The 17,963-nt window shown below is 43.1% G+C and overlaps 1 protein-coding gene across 2 annotated transcripts in view; it reads left to right on the forward strand.

Annotated features, from left to right (window-relative positions):
- Positions 1-17,963, forward strand: part of ABAT (4-aminobutyrate aminotransferase) — a 375,139-nt gene that overhangs the window by 311,278 nt on the left and 45,898 nt on the right. For both annotated transcript variants that reach the window (XM_077448835.1, XM_077448834.1), the window contains exons 9-11: positions 352-414; positions 3,997-4,060; positions 15,320-15,468. In XM_077448835.1, the coding sequence (XP_077304961.1) occupies positions 352-414; positions 3,997-4,060; positions 15,320-15,468 (276 nt within the window). The remainder of the gene's footprint in view (positions 1-351; positions 415-3,996; positions 4,061-15,319; positions 15,469-17,963) is intronic.

Consider the following 17,963-nt stretch of genomic DNA (forward strand, 5'->3'; position numbering starts at 1 on the left):
GGATAAAGTATTGTTTTTATATATGCATACAGTATATTCTGTGTAAGAATTGTGTGCTGGCCTCCTTAAAAATTCCAGGGGCTATTGTGGTTTGTACTTTTTTGTAAGTATGATTAGAATGGAGGCATTTGAACCTTTGGGATAGGTGCTACGGCTTTGTTTCCATTTCTGAGCTTGTTCGGGCAGTGTGACTCAATTAACATTGAAACAAAAATAAAGATAACAGCCACAGAGCATGGACCTTCAAGAATTGTTAGTGCACTTATACTTTTTCTTAACCAGTTTCCGTTAGGGAAAGTACTGTTTGCCATTTTGTAGAGCTTTTCATTAAGGTATATGACTGCATTTCAGAACAAGGAAAGAGGCCACAGCAGTGCCACAAAAGAAGAGCTGGAATCCTGCATGGTTAACCAGGTATATTATTTTAACACCACATTATAATAGTGAATATCTCTTCATATACACAAATAACTGGAATCCCTTAACTCAAGCAATAGTGTTCCTGCTGAGCTAAAAGCACCTACCTGTTCTGAGAGAAATACAGAAGGTTCCATTTTCTCCTTCTGAAAATGCTAAATGCATTGTTGTATCTGGCTTTCATTTTTTGTATTTACTTGCATGCAAAACATGCAAATCAGGAGCATCAGAGTGAAGTTAAAAATGTTTTCTATTTTTTTTTTTTTTTAAATACGTTTCAATAACCACTTGAAGATTTACCCCCCTTCATGGCCATTCCATTTTTTTTAATACGGCACTGCGTTACTTTAACTGACAATTGCGTGGTCATACAATGGTCTAACCATATAAAGTTGTTTATTTTGGTGGTGTTTGATCACCACTGCATATTTTATTTTTTGCGCTGTAGACAAAAACTGACCATTTTGAAAAAAAAAAGTATATACCTTTTTACTTTCTGCTTTCTATTCAATAAAACAATATGTAATCAAATTTCTTCTTAAATTTAGGCCAATATGTATTGTGCTACATATTTTTGGAAAAAAAAATCCCAGTAAACGTATATTGATTTGTGAAAAAGTTATAACTTCTACAAACTATGGGATATATACCGGAATCTTTATTTTCTTTTTTTACTGGCAGCAAACAGTGACTTAAAGCAGGACTGCGATATTGCGGCAGATATTCTGACACTTTGTGGGAACCAGTAACACTAATACAGTGTTCAGTGCTAAAAATATGCACTGTCACTGTTTTAATGACATGGGGAGATGCCTTTGTAAACAAGGGATTTCCCCATTCTGCCTAGGGACATGACATCTATGAGATCTACTGCTCCCTGTGATTGGGAGCAGTGATCACTGTCATGTCAGTGGTAGCCCATCCCCCACAGTTAGAATCACTACCTAGGACACACTTAACCCCTTGATTGCCCCCTAGTGTTTAACCCCCTTCCCTGCCAATGTAATTTACATAGTAATCAGTGATTTTATTTTTTATTTTTTTTTGCACTGATCACTGTAAAAATTATGGTGTCCGATATGTCCGCCGTAATGTCGCAGTCATGACAAAAATTGCAGATCGCCACCATTATTAATTTAAAAAAAAGTAACAATAAAAATGCCATAAATCTATCCCGTATTTTGTAGTCGCTATAACTTTTGCCCAATCAATATACGTTTATTGCAATTTTTTATTTATTTTTTTCTTACCAGAAATATGTAGAAGAATACATATCAGCCTAAGCTGAGAAAGAAATTTTGTAATTTTTGGGGATATTTATTATAGCAGAAAGTAAAAAAATATTGCTTTTTTTCAACATTGTCGCTATTTTTTAGTTTATAGCGCAAAAAATAAACACAGAGGTGATCAAATACCACCAAAAGAAAGCTCTATTTGTCAAAAAAAAGGACGTCCATTTTGTTTAGGTGCAACATTACACGACCACGCAATTGTCAGTTAAAGCGAAACAGTGCCATATCGCAAAAAGTGCTCCGGTCAGGAGGGGATAAATCCTTCCGGGACTGAAGTGGTTAGATCTAGAGGTGGAGATCTACCTGAACAACATGGGAGAATTCAAAGATCACTGGGCACAGTGTTGCCCAGTGTCACCCCCTTGCACCTGATTTAAACCTCTAATTGCCATACTGCCGTGCCGCAATCGCGTGCATTGCATGGCAATCATGGGTGTAAATCAGGTGTTGAGGAGGCAACATATTGCCTCCTTGTCACCTGTCAAACACACTGATCACTTTTCAGAGGAGCAGCAGTGCCTTCTGCACTTGTAAACGAGCCCTTATACCCTCATACACACGTAAAGTTGGGGGGGGGGGGGGTGATGAAACCCAGTGGTTGCGTTTTCTGCCCCCAATCTCTACTTTCTTAAGCTTTTAAAGCAGCCGCTAAAAGTGTAGACATTCCGCAGCAGGAATTGAACGCCCTGTTGCTTTTGGTGGGTGCTACCGCCTGCCAATTGTGACCCATTCAAGTAAATGGGGCCACTCTGCAAACTCCCTGCAACTGCATGCTTCTGCGAGGTCCAAGGGCTTAAAGCAGATAGTCAGGAGGGGTATACCATGCCTCCTCACAGTCTGCTTTAACACCTTGGTTGCTATACTGCCCAAGGTTGCAGAGCAGGCTCATTCACTTGAATGATTCCTGCTGGGCGGGTGCATCTGATATGGGCACAATAGCATCGTTGTGCTAGATCGCACCCCATGGGTTGCCAACCTGGGCTCTATACTATTGTAGATAGGAGGAGGTTAGATCAGCAATGGCAACCTGCAGATCTAATGAAAGGGTTCTTTTCATATAATTTTTTGTAATGTTATATTTAAAAATGAAACCCCTAACTAAAAAGCCCTCCCCTTTCAGTGGCGCTGTGCCCACACACCAAAAGGGATACCTGCTCATTTATGCCTAGGGGACCCCAAAAATCAGTTTCACTTGAAATTGTAGTATCCACTTTTGAGCAGAAAGATACTTTGCACCACATATATAAATATTTCAATATTCATAGCTTTGTTGGATTTTTTGCTCTTTTTAACCACTTCAGCCCCGGAAGAATTTACCCCTTCCTGACCAGAGCACTTATTACGATTCGGCACTGTGTCATTTTAACTGACAATTATGCAGTCGTGCGACGTGGCTCCCAAACAAAATTGATGTCCTTTTTTTCCCAGAAATAGAGCTTTCTTTTGGTGGTATTTGATCACCTCTGCGGTTTTTATTTTTTGCGCTATAAACAAAAAAATAGCGCCAATATTGAAAAAACGCCTTATTTTTTACTTTTTGTTATAATAAATATCTCCAGAAAATATTTTAAAAAACATTTTTTTCCTCAGTTTAGGCCAATACGTATTCTTCCACATATTTTTGGTAAAAATAATCACAATAAATGTTTGGTTTGCGCAAAAGTTATAACGTCTAGAAAATAGGGAATAGTTTTATGGCATCTTTATTGATAATTATTTTTCTAGTAATGGCGGCCATCAGCGATTTTTATCGTGACTGTGACATTATAACAGACACATGGGAAAATCTTGACACATTTTTGGGACCATTGGCATTAATACAGCGATCAATGCAAAAAAATTGCATTGATTACTGTAAAAATGGCAGTGAAAGGGTTAACCACTAGGTCCCGCTGTAACAGGTCGATAGGCCTTATCCATTTAGCTACTCATTTGGTTCTCTGAATATAAAGTAAGGGCTATTTATGTAATATACCTATTATACCTTTCAACTAATTTATTTCACATAAATACTGCCGGCACGAAGACTGGTTGTGCTCTTTTCAATCTACTGTAATAGTTTCCTCTTTTTATTTAGTGTAGATTACTTCTAAATGGTTATTTTAGCTTGCATCCTCGCCAGTCCGTCATTGTATATAAAAAAATTGTTTGCAGTATTAACTGCTTGTTCATCAAGTTTCTGTCTTAAAATATCCATTGATAACGTGTTCTATTTATATTAAAGTGACCTATTGACTACTGACCAATAAAATGGGAATTGACTCCACTGTTTTATTTACTTATCTAGTATCCAGGATGCCCTGACTACAGCATTTTGTCATTTATGGGTGGTTTTCATGGACGAACTATGGGTAAGAGCAAGAATCTTCTGTTGTCAACATCCTACAATATGTAACGATTCTACATTATCTAATGTAATAAATATATTGATACAGGAAGTCTCAATTTGACACTCCATTCCTGAATCCTACAGACTAGCTATTTGGTCGCCCTAGGGTACCCAGGGTTCACCTTCATCCTGGGTAGGGATGAGCTTCGTGTTCGAGTCGAACATACGTTGGACTCGAACATCGGCTGTTCGCCCTTTCGGCGAATTCCGAACGTTATAGGGCGTTCGCGCCAAATTCGTGTGGGGCTCACGGCCCACAATGCACTGCGCCATCGCAGTGCATTGCTGGCTCATGATTGGCCAAGCATGCACTGTGACCCCGCATGCTTGGCCAATCACAGCGCCGGCAGCGAGGATAGCCATGATTGGCCACAGGCAGGATGCCTGTGGCCAATCATAGCTCTGGCTGTGTAGTACACGCCCCACACTATATAAGGCCGCCAGCGCGGCGGCCTTGTGTAGTGTGTTGGTGTCTGTAGGAGTTAGTGGGTGTTCTGTGTACCTTCAACACAGTATACACCGATTGTTATCGGACGATTTTTCGTTCTTGCTCTTCTGTAGTGGTTGTCTGCGTGCCCTGACCGCAGTATACACCGCTATATTCACCTATATAGCTAGCTATATTTCTCTTTTTAATAGAGCTTGCAGTCAGTGGTAGGAGATTGTGTGTGCGTGCTGTCTGCGTGCTCTGAACCCAGTATACACCGCTATATCCACCTACATAGCTCTTCTCTGCCATCTGCAGGATTTAGTGGAAGTTGTGTGTGCCTCCAGCACAATATACACTACCCAATTGCTGGTTTTCCCAACTCCCTTCAGGCCATTACCATGTCTGGAAGGCCAGCAAGGAGAGGCAGACAGTCGTGAGCCGATAAGAGGGCAAGCAGGCTCTGTGTCTAGAGACAACAGTGCTGGTCATGGACGCGGTGCATCGTCATCATCAGCACGTGGTCATGGGACACGCTTGTCCTTCTTTTCGGCAGCCGGACATGTTGAGTCGCAACATGCCAACGACTTGGTAGAGTGGATGACCAAGCCCTCTTCATCCTCCTCATCGTCTCTCACCCAGGCTCAGGGTACTTGCAAAGCAGCTGCCAACGCATCGTCTTCCCTCCTCTCAATGTCATCATCAGTGACACCTTCCCTAGACCCACCACGTCCTCCTGAGGAGTCTCCTGTACTCTTTGAGCACAGTGTTGGGTACATGCTCCAGGAGAATTCCCAGTGTTTTGTAGGCTCTGATGATGATACTCAGCTAGAGGAAGGCAGTAGCGTGAATGCAGAGAGAGGGGATGCTCAAGAAGGACAGCAATCTGGCAGTCATGTTCCACAAGCTGCAGCATACTGCCAGGTTTGCTCCAGCGATGAAGAGGGAGGGGATGATGAGGGCTCTGACTCCACGTGGGTGCCTGGTAGGAGAGAGGAGGAGGAGGCACATGTCCAATGAGGCAGGATGCCCTCCGGGGGCCAGCTTAGGGGCAGCACACCGACTGAATCACACCGCAGAGCTCCGCCTGTGCAGGGCGCTACCTCTGCGCGTTATTCTAAAAGTTCTTTGGTGTGGGCCTTTTTTGAGATGAGTGCATCAGATCGCACCGCTGCTATTTGCAACATATGTCTCAAGCGTATCTCGTGTGGCCAAAACATCAGCCGCTTGGGCACCACATGCTTGACCAGACATATATTGACCTGCCATGCAGCTCGTTGGCAAGCGTACCTCAAAGACCCACACCAAAGAACAAAGCGGACCTCTCCTTGCTCCTCATCAGCTGGGATCTCCAACCCCACTAGACCTTCAGTCCTCTCTGAAACCTGCTCTGAGAGGAATGATGGTGTACAATTAGGTGTGTCACAGCCAAGTGCTTCCGGGCACTCTGCTAGCAGTACACCCACGTCCGATTATAGCAGGCAAATGCCCCAGCTGCAGGACCGGCGAAAGAAGTTCACTCCCAGCCATCCACCTGCCCAGCGGTTGAATGCTAGCTTGGCTAAATTGCTAGCACTTCAACTGCTGCCTTTTCAGTTGGTAGACTCGGCCCCCTTCCGTGAGTTTGTACAGTGTGCGGTTCCTCAGTGGCAGGTCCCCAAACGCCACTTTTTCTCACGGAAGGCGATTCCGGCTCTCTACCGGCATGTGGAAGGCAATGTCCTTGCCTTGCTGGACAGGGCGGTTAGCGGTAAAGTGCATATTACCACTGACTCATGGTCCAGCAGGCATGGACAGGGATGTTACCTGTCTTTCACGGCCCATTGGGTCACTCTTCTGGCAGCTGGGAAGGATGCAGGACAAGGTGCAGTAGTGTTGGAGATTTGTTCCGCCACCACGCCTCCAAAATGCTACTATTGGTTGTGACACGCTTCTTTCCTCCACCCCCTCCTCTTCTTCTTCCTCCATGGCCTCTTCCAGTGCTCTGTCCTCAGAACCAGTGGTGCTCCGTAGGCGTTCCAGGGGCTACGCAAGTACGCAAAACGATGCCATGCCGTGCTTGCGCTGGTTTGTTTGGGGGACAGGAGCCACACTGGGGCGGATGTTTTGTCAGCTCTGCAGGGGCAGGCCGAGAGGTGGTTGACGCCACGCCAGCTTAAGCCAGGAATGGTGGTTTGCGACAATGGCACCAACTTCCTCTCCGCCCTCCGACAGGGACAACTGACCCATGTGCCCTGTGTGGCTCACGTCCTTAACCTGGTTGTGCAGCGGTTCTTGGGCAGGTACCCGGGCTTACAGGATGTCCTGAAGCAGGCCAGGAAAGTCTGTGTGCATTTCCGCCGATCATTTAATGCCTGTGCTCGGCTGGCTGAGCTCCAAAAGGAGTTGAACCTGCCCAAGAACCGCCTTATATGTGACATGCCCACCAGGAACTCAACGTTGGCCATGCTGCAGCGGCTGCACACGCAGCAGAGGGCCATCAATGAGTACCTGTGCGACTACGGCACCAGGACAGGGTCAGGGGAGCTCGGTTTTTTCTCACCACGCCAGTGGGGCATGATCAGGGATTCATGCACTGTCCTGTCACCGTTTTGAGGAGGCCACAAGGATGGTGAGCAGTGACAGTGCATGCATCAGTGACACTGTACCTCTTGTCCACCTCTTGGAGCATACGCTGTGTGGAATAATGGACAGGGCACTTGAGGCAGAACAGAGGCAGGAAGAGGAGGACTTCCTTGCCTCTCAAGGCCCCCTTTATCCAGACAGTGTTCCTGCTGTGCCACCCATCACACAGGAGGAGGAGGAGGATGATTGTGTCAGCATAGAGGTGGAGGCTGGCACTCAGCATCAGCAGCAGCAGTCTCGTAGGGATGATTTACAGTCCCAAGAAACCCCTGGACTTGTACGTGGCTGGGAGGAGGTAGCTGCGGATCATGTTGTCCTTAGTGACCCAGAGGACTCCGGACCGAATTCCTCAGCTAACCTACGCTGCATGGCCTCCCTGATCCTGCAAAGCCTGCGGAAGGATCCTCGTATTCTTCGGATCAAGGAGAGGGACCATTACTGGCTGGCCACTCTCCTTGATCCACGGTACAAGGGTAAGGTTGCCGACCTTATCTTGCCATCGCAGAGGGAGCAGAGGATGAGACATCTCCGGGAGGCCTTGCAGAAAGGTCTGTCCAACGCGTTCCCAGAGACTGGGAGGTTACAAAATACTGGTCCTGGACAACGTGTTGCTGAGGCATCGGTCAGAATAAGCGGTGGAGAAGGTGGCCGTCTGACCGATGCTTTCAGACAATTTTTTAGTCCGCAGCCCCAAGGTATGATCGGTTCCAGCAACCATCGCCAGCCTCTGATTTACATGGTGCACGAATACCTAGGGGCAAGGTCAGACTTGGACACCTTCCCCACTGAAAATCCTCTGGCTTACTGGGTCTTGAGGATGGATCACTGGCCAGAGCTTTCACAGTATGCAATTGAGCTACTGGCCTGTCCTGCATCCAGCGTTCTTTCGGAACGCACCTTCAGTGCTGCTGGTGGCTTTGTTACCGATCACAGGGTGCGCCTGTCCACCGAATCAGTTGATCGACTGACCTTCATCAAGATGAATCAGTCTTGGATCACCCACAGCTGCCAAGCACCTGAAGCTGATGTAACCGAATAATTTTTTTTGAAATATCACATCCCTTCATAGACTGCCTATGCTGATGCTGAGTGACTGTCCTGTTATGTTGATTGTCTATCCTCTTCCTCCTCCGCTGATATGTTGGAAGAACATTTTTGGTTCTGGGTGATGCCATCAGCCCAATTTTTCTGCCCCTGTTTAACAGGGGCATTTAATTACAATTTTTGATGCAATGCTTTGCAGCAGGGCTAATTCCTGCAATAAAACTAGAGTATATGGGAGAGGTTGCAGTGTCGTGGCACCAGTGCCTAAGGCCCAATTTTTCTGCCCCTGTTTAACAGGGACATGTAATTACAATTCTTGATATAATATTTCACAGGAGGGCCCGTTCCTGTGCCCACCCAGAGTAACTGTGAGGACTTATAGTGTTGTGGCACCAGCACCACAACCACCAAAGGTAAATTTTTCTACCACTGTTCAACAATGGCATGTAATTACAATTCTTGATATAATCGTTCACAGCAGGGTGCTCCAGCGCCCACCAAGAGTCACTTTGAGGGCTTACAATGTTGTGGCAAAACCAACACCTTGTTCCGCCATTTCTGCAGAGCATATAGGGCAGGCCCCTACTTTCAAACATCCAACTTACAAACATCTCCTACTTGCAAACGGAAGGAGACAACAGCAAGTGAGATGAAAAAACACGGACGGCAAAACAAATTATACAGGGGTGATAACCATTCCCTATGTTTTCCAAAAAGCTTAAAAATAGTTTTTTTGACTGGAGCTACACTTTAAAAATGTAACAGTTGAAAATTACAAACAGATTAAACTTAACACAACAAATCTACACAGTCCCTGTCTTGTTTGCACCGCCTGTATACTGCTGTTCTGAGTATATAGGGCCTGGGGGCCACACGTATTTCATTTTTTTAATATGGGTACGGGGTTCCCGGTAAGGGGTTCCACTTAATATCCGTACAAGACCCAAAGGGGCAGTTAATAGGCAGGGAGGGCTACCCATGCCATTTTTCTCATTGATTTTCAACCATATTGCAGGAACCAGATAAAACATTAAAACCGCAAGCAGTTTGAAATGACGTTATTTCCGTTAAATGTCATTTTGTGCAGGGACTGTTCTAAACACGGGAAACACGTGGCACTTCACAGGCATACTATAGACACCCCCCAGGCACGATATTTAAAGGAATATTTCACTTTTTATTTTCACTTTAATCGTCATTAAAATCAGTGCTCCTGCCAAAAAAATTGCATTGACCCATGTCCCCTGGGGCAGGAGCCAGGTCCCCAAACCCTTTTTAGGACAGTGTCTTGCATATTAGCCGTTAAAATTAGCACTTTTAATTTTGAACGTTCGAGTCCCATAGACTTCAATGGGGTTCGAATTTGGTGTCCGTTCGAAAGTTCTGGTGCGAACCGAATCGGGGGGGTGTTCGGCTCATCCCTAATCCTGGGCTCCATAGAATCTATTCTGGTTGGACTGTAGAGGTCTGTATGTTTCACAAACCATTATATGCTGCATGGCCCTCGGTGGCTCCTGTCCTTCATAAAAAAATTTCCCAGGTGGTAGATTAGGGCCCTGGGAGTGATTGCTATATGCTATATTGTTTGTTTATTTCCTCCACTTCGTGTATGCTCGGAGCTCTGTGTATATATACATCTCATATCGCTGTACTCTGTCAATTTTTGATTATTGTTTATATTCACTATCTTTTTGATAATTTTTAATAAAACTGATTTGAAAGTAAAATATATAGATACATAGCTAAAAAGAGAATGTATTTCTTACTATTAAGCTTCTGTTTTTAATTCTGCTGTGAAAAACAAAGGGATTCTTACATCTATGAAACCTGTGGGTTTTTTTTTTTTTTTAATCAGGAGACTCAAAGGTTTTATAAGCCATAGCAGCAAAAGTAACCAAAATTATCAGGGTGATACTGGGCACACTCATCTGTCATGAGAAATTCTTTCATAGTTTTATTTTATCAGAATATTTTAATTATTGAACCCTCCTTTTTGAAAATATGTATCTGATAATCTTTAGCTTGCAAAGCTATATTAAGCGACTGAATTAATTTCGATTTTAGTTAACATGTTGTCCAGATAACTATGCTTTTCAATATTTTGTCCCATTTTAGTTCTCTCTTAGCTTGCATACATCAGTTAGATCAGATTAATGAGTTATTTCTATACCTAATAAAAATGATCCTGAAAATGTTCACTTTACAAACAGAAACATTGCTTAAATTTAGAATTTTTTTCATATGAATTATTTTTTTCCTGTTTTGCTCAAGTGAGACCTACGCTAGCAGTATTTTAAAGAGCAATAACCTGTGTAATTTATCATTGTGAACTAATAAGGGCCTCGCTATTTTCTGTCCTTTACAACTCCTTCTTTGCAAAATCTCTTTACTAATTCCATACACATTTGTCTACAGTATATAAACTGCAATGTTGAAATGTCCTCAGCCAATATTACACACTAGCTATAACTAAAACTGCCAGCTTTAAAGAAAATAAAGCAGTGTTCAGTACTTCACAAAGTTAATACACTACTGAATTAAAACATAAAACAAATGATCTGTTGTCCCAACAGCAGAACTGAATAGCTTTTTCTTTCACCTGAGTGCCTGCACCTCTACTCATAAAATTCCACAAATATGTTGTATATCCATTGCCACCAATTTACACATAGAACCTCTTACAGAATAAACTGACCCCCCTACATATGTGAGGCCTGTGTAGAGCCAGACTGGCTAAAATGTCACTGGGCGCTTCCACCCTCCCCCTCTTTCAGGTAATCTGCATTTAGAGATATTTGCAAGAGATGTTCTGGAATGTAACGTTAAAACTATACTCTTTCCAGATCTCCTTTTATTTGACAGTACAGAGATTGCAGGCTGCATGTTATCATCCGCTTTATGGCTGTGTATTACGCTTGGCAATCACAATTTTTACAATAATGGATATTTATAATCAATACGTTTTCCTATAATATAACTATAAAAACCTCCCAGCTATTTGCTACAGTTGATGTCCAAATCCATGTTTAACCCCTCTGGAGCCCTGCCAGATTTTATTACAACCTTTTCAATTGTTCTGCAGTCTGTCAATTCAAATACATCTCAGAGTAGAAGGGTCCTGGTTATGAATTTTCTAAAATGTAGGGAAACGCTATGAGTTTTTAGACCCTTCAAGGTATTGATAACATGTTCCCTTTAGCAAACATGGAATACCTGTGTGGTCTGCTCCTCCATACTGCAGACCACACAGCATTCTAAGAGATAAACATGTGCAGAATAGCAGGGTAAAAAAAATCTTTCAGATTTGTCTAAGCTGGATGACCTGAATACTACTTTATTCTGTCGTCTCTCGTTCCCATATGGGTACTCACCTTGACACTTTGTACAACGCTTTCAGCCCAGCGGGTGCTATACAGGTCCAGGGCCGTAGTGCATCTCTATAGAAACCAGACCCTGAAGACCCCTTTGGGGATGTGCCCACTATGACTGGCAAAGCTTGGACTATATATAGGGGTCTATTTACAGCATCATGGACAGATAGGACAGGGTCATCCTGTATCCCTGAATGTTGCGGAAAAAACTGGGCTATGTTTGGAATGTATTCGATTTACAGTGTAAACTTTTGCAACTTTGAGGTAAAACGCAACCTTTCAGAGCTTAGTATCAGGTGGATGACCAGATGTTATAACACACCACTAATCACATACGTTACCATCACTACCACCTAGAGTCCTCACAAGGTACTCAGACCCTCTCCCCCATTTCATCACAAAGACTTTGCTACAAAATGGTCTACACCCAGGTTGCTGCATACTTCTTCCACACATACTTACCCTGCTCTGTGTGTACCCTACAGTAGAATAGTTTCAGCAGAGAGCCACGACAAAAACTTTGCCTAACGCCCACACAACACTCAACCCCATAGTTGCGATGCTTCCATTGCTCCAGAGCAGGACCAACATTTAACACTGGTCTCTGCAGCCAACTCTAGCGCCATCTGATGACAAAAGCAGATTTTCTGCAGCTATGACACAATTTTTCAGACAACTAACGGCTTGAATACAAGCATTTCTGTTCAGGTCCCCAAAACACCTAGCCCCCTCTCCAGCTTCTCCATCTCTACCTGAGTCGGATCCGGATATGGCCGGCCTATAGAAGTTGGACTTAGAAGGGAATGAAGAGATCCCAGAGGCAGAGTTGGAGGTGGCTGCAAAAGATTGCTCACCACCCGACTCCTGTACACCTGAAGTTAAGACTTCAAGGAATATACTTGCTAATATGGATATGCCTACTGTGCACAAAAGTCTTGGCATTGTTGCACATGAATCCCCTGCATCTTTCATGCCCTTTAGGGTAAAAAGAGTCCTGCAAAATCTAAAAAGACCTTCCCCATTCATGAACAATTAGGATGGACAATTTATAATTGGATCAATGCAGAAAAATATTCCGCTTCTTCAAAAATCATTGTCGGACTATCTGTGGGGAAAAAAGTTCACTAAAAAGTGGTATGTTCTAATAGTTGATCTTGTTTAAGTCTTAAACAAACATCTCATTGTACAATTTGCAGATGTTCCTTCATTCAAAAATTCTGCAGATAGGATGTTTGAGATGCTTCTAAAGGCTCTTTATACTTGCAGGCCCAGCTTTGCAACCATGTATCGCTTCAATTTGTCTTTCAAACTGCAGCTAACCGGATGCCCTAAAACAAGTCATAAAAACAAATTTCCAGAATGCCTCTAATCTCCATTCACATGCACAGAATCTTTTAGTTCAAAGGCTGATTAGTTAAAGCTGCCTGTAAATGATGCCTCACATATTATGCTCTTTGACGTAAGATGTCAAATTCATTAAAAATGTCACAGGGCAGTAGCCAATGAACCTCCAATTGACATTCCACGCCTCTCAAGAATAATTTTACACGTGTTAATCTAAAAATTGATGCCTCCCCCTCTTCCCTTTGCTTGCTACTTACTGGTCCGACTGTTATCCATTCAAATATTTCTTAATGTAAACCACTAGACCCAGCACTGCTAGGTCTCTCAAATCGCACTAACCTATTGTCTTAGGTCTTTCTTGATTTAACTTGTCGGCCTTGTTCTGTCGCGGCCCATTCCACCAGAGCAATTGGAACCTCCTGGGCTTTCCGACATCAAGCGTCTGTCTCCCTCGTGTGTAAGGTGGCGACTTGGTCATCCGTTCACACTTTTACTAAATTCTACAAAGTTGACGTAAGCGCATCTTTGGATGCTTGCTTTGGCCGCAAAGTTTTGCAGACAGCTGTGTAAGGTTGCAATTTACATTTTCTTTAAGTTACAAGTTTGTTGTAAACGCATCTTTGATGCATAAGTTGGCCGCTGGTTTTGATGGCGGCCATTTAAGATGGCAACTCCTCTGTTGAGATGTTCACCCACAAAAAAAGGAAGTTTTATTTTGCTGTTTGCACCCCTCGTTTTTTGACACTGCTTGGGGACGTCCCTAAGGTCAAGAATTAAAGGAGCTTTGTCCGTCAATGAACGAAAGAGAAAATTGTATTTTTGTACTCACCGTAAAATCCTTTTCTCTGAAGTTTATTGACTGACATAGCACACACCCCTCTTATTTATGTTTGTACTGCTTTTTGACGAACTGAGCTGCAGGAAGCAGGGTGAGGGGTTATAGTCAGAGGAACCGCGGTCTTGCTGTTTTTTACACGTGTTACATGTTCTTCCTAGTCCTCTCCTGAAGCTGGCTTGATAACCCTAAGGTTAAGAATTAAAGGAGCTGTGTCCATAGTTCATAGTTCGTAAGGTTGAATAAAGACACCAGTCCATCCAGTTCAACCTGAGTGAGTGGCTACCCCTATGCCTGTACATTGCACACTCACATTGGTCCCTACCCTCAAGGAGCCCACAATCTAAGGTCCCCATTCATATACTAGGGCCAATTTTGGACAGAAGCCAATTAACCTACCTGCATGTCTTTGGAGTGTGGGAGGAAACCGGAGTACCCGGAGGAAACCCACACAGGCACAGGGAGAACATGCAAACTCCAGGCAGGTAGTGTCGTGGTTGGGATTTGAACCAGCGACCCTTTTTACTGCTAGGTGAGAGTGCTAACCACTACACCACTGTGCCGCCCTAACGAACTTCTCGAACTTCAGAGAAAAGGATTTTACGGTGAGTACAAAAATCCAATTTTTTACACCACACTGTTGAGAACTTAAGAAATGCACCATTGCCATTGAGATGTTCTGATGCTACCTGTGCTCGCAGAGGTGCTATCACAGCAGGCTTCTGTCATCTGTCTGTGTCCATTTTACAGGCAGCCTCTTGGCTCTTTCCAACAGATACACACTTTCCCACCCCATCATCTTTCTTTTGATTCCAGCACTAGAAGAGTGGGTTCCACCCAGCGGGCCCCTTAGCCATGTAAGTGGCACCTTGATTGTCCTCCAACGGTAGCCCAACTCCCCGTGTGCCATCCCTTGGACCACCTTCCCTGGCTGCGCACACCTTGCATCTATCCCATTTCCCCCTCCTTTCATCTGAAAGTGTGTTTCACCCAGTAGCAACTCTCAGCATGGTAGGCAGCTCTACTGGTATCCTCTAGTGGATGTCTTCCTTTCCCCGTCACTGACAGCTCTATCCCCCTGCCTCTCTGGTCAAGAGGTTAGGAGACAGCATCCAGACAAGACTCCTCCATTAGGATCACAGGTGGCTGTGTTTTTACAGTACATGTAAGCTTCAACAATGTTTACATTTTGCTTCAACAATGTTACTTTTAACAGGTATTGGAGTTTTCCCAATTGTCACAACATTGGACCCCTGGGCAACTCACATTTGGTGGCTGTACATTATGCTCCTATTGGGCCTAATCGGCTGCAGAAGGCATCCAACTGACTTGATTGGGCTGCATACAGATAGACTCCTGGTCTCAACCAATTATTGTAGACTTTGCTGACATGTAATATTGAACATTATTGATTGTAACCAATCTTTCCATCCCCTTTTAACACAACATTTAAGTGCCATTTAGGGCTGTGTTTGCGCTGAGTTGTATTTTTCATTATGACACTGCTAATCATTATGCATATTTTTGTCAGTTTTCTTTTGTGCACATATTTATATTTTCTTTTTACTTTTATAGGTTGTCTAGCTACAACACATTCTAAAGCTATTCACAAGCTAGATATTCCTTCTTTCGACTGGCCTATTGCCCCTTTTCCAAGACTAAAGTATCCATTGGAGCAGTTTGCAAAGGAAAACCAGGATGAAGAGGCTCGCTGTTTGGAAGAGGTAAATGATAGTGTATATATAATTAAAATGGGAATTTTCTCAGGCAATGTTATTCCCCTAAATCTAAACAATAATTCATTTTTATTCAGAAACACACTGCCATAGTGAATAATTGCCCCACTGCCTAATGCTAGTTTAAATATTACTGTACCCAAACCAAGGCCACTGCTATGGAAGCATTGGTGTGGTGTCCTAAATGGCTACTTTTATTTCTGTGTAGAGATATTTACAGTGCTCAGCATAAAGGAGTACACCCCAAGAGATTTGAGAAAACCTTTACTGTCTCTTCAGAATGAACATTTTATATGGAACACTCTAATAAAAAATACTCACACAAATGTGGGCCATTGATTGATTGCAACCAAGATTTGTTAATTTGCACACACAAAGTATTTTTCCTAACAAATTCATTCAAGACCATGTTGCAAAAATGAATACACCCCAATGGAAGTCTTAGGAGCCAAACTACAATTTAGACAACAAAATCCTAATGATCAAGAATTCAACTACAGGTGAGTCTCTTCATTAAACAAGTGTCCAGCAGACAGTAGATTATAAAAAGTCTTTGCTTAACAAAGAAAACCCCTTCCCAATTCACGCTATCAGCAATGGCACAGTATGGAAGAGAAATTTCACAAGGCCTGAGAAAGAAAATCATTTCTTTACACATGAAAGGTGAAGGCTACAAGATTATCAGCAAAGCTTGTCAGTCAGAATACTGTAGCAAAAGTGATACAAAAATGTAACAAGGATGGAACTGCAACCATCTCACAGAGACGTGCAGGCCGACCACTGAAGTTAACGCCTCAACAGGAGTGTCTTCTGATGAAAAGGGTTGAAATCGACATGCAAGTTCATTGCAGTTAGCTAAAGAAGTAGAAAGCCAAACTGGAGTGATTGTTTCTTGTGACACTATATGGCCTACACTGCAGAGGAATGGCATGCATGGGTGTTCTCAATGAAGGAAGCCTCTCCTAAAGCCCATAGACAAAAAATCCCACCTAGAATTTGCCAGGGCCCATGCTGAAAAAAATGAAGACTACTAGGTCTCTATACTCTGGAGTGAGGAGACCAAGATAAATGTTTTTGGAACTAATGGCTTCAAAACCGTATGGTGTTGCAAACAGTGCAACATGGTGGTGGCAGTGTCCTTCTATGAGGTTGCATGAGTGGTGCTAGTGTCTGGAGCTGCATTTCATTGATGGCATCATGAATTCACAGATGTACTTCTCTATATTGAAAGAAAAGATGCTACCATCTCTCCATGCCCTTGGTCGTCGTGCACTTTTCCAAAACAACAATGATCCAAAACACACATCCAAGGCCACTGTTGTATTTCTGAAGAACAGGGTGAAAGCGATTCAGTGACCAAGTATGTCTCCTGATCTAAACCCAATCAAACACCATTGGTGAATTGGAATCATTTCGAGCATCACTCTTCATCCGGCATCCAAGCTCTAGAAGAGTTTGTTCTTGAAGATTGGAAAAAAATAGATGTTGCCAACTTATTCATTCCATGCCTAGAAGACTTGGTGTCCTTACAAATCATGTTGGTTTTAAAAAATACTAGATGTAGTAGCTTTTGTTTTGGGAGTGTATTCCTTTTTGCATCAACTAATTTGAGTAATACCGAAGGTTTTGTAATCCAAGTTATATTTTTACCTTACTTTCAACTTTAAACAAATATTCTATAAAACTCTTTTGTCAGAATTTTGGAAATTGTGTTCATTGAGATATTAAAATCTTTTCAAAAGGTGTACTCATTAATGCCAAGCACTGTATTTGTCACAGATAGATAGATCGACCTATATCCATCTAGCATCCACTTTATTAGGTACACCTTGCTAATACAAGGTCTGACCCCCTTTTGCCTTCAGAACTGCTTAATTTTTCGTGGCATAGATTCAATGAGGTGTTTGAAAAATTCCTCAGAGATTTTGGTCAATATTGACAGGATAGCATCATGCAGTTGCTGCAGATTTGTTGATGATGTGATGTGAATCGCCCATTCCACCACATCCCAAAGATGTTCTATTGGATTGAGATCTGGTGACTATGGAGACCATTGGAGTATAGTGAACTTGTCATGTTCAAGAAACCAGTTTGAGATGATTGAGCTTTGTGATATGGTGCATTAGCCTGCTGGAAGTAGCCATCGGAAGATGGGTACACTGTAGTCATAAAGGGATGGACATGGTCAGCAATACTCAGGTAGGCCGTGGCATTTAAACTATTCTCAATTGGTACAAAGGGACCCAAAGTGTGCCAAGAAAATATCCCTTACACCATCACCAGCAACCTGAACCTTTGAATCAAGGTGGGGTGGATCCGAGCTTTCATGTAGTTTATGTCAAATTCTGACCCTACCATCTGAATGTCACAGCTGAAATCGAGACCCATTGGACCAGGCAACGTTTTTCCAATTTTGGTGAGCATGTACAAATTATAGCCTCAGTTTTCTGTTCTTGGCTGACAGGAGCAGCACCAGGTGTAGC

The sequence above is a fragment of the Lithobates pipiens genome, unplaced genomic scaffold (assembly GCF_037356315.1).
Source record: "Lithobates pipiens isolate NorthernLeopardFrog02 unplaced genomic scaffold, aLitPip1_a1.2 Scaffold_22, whole genome shotgun sequence".
Taxonomy (NCBI): domain Eukaryota; kingdom Metazoa; phylum Chordata; class Amphibia; order Anura; family Ranidae; genus Lithobates; species Lithobates pipiens.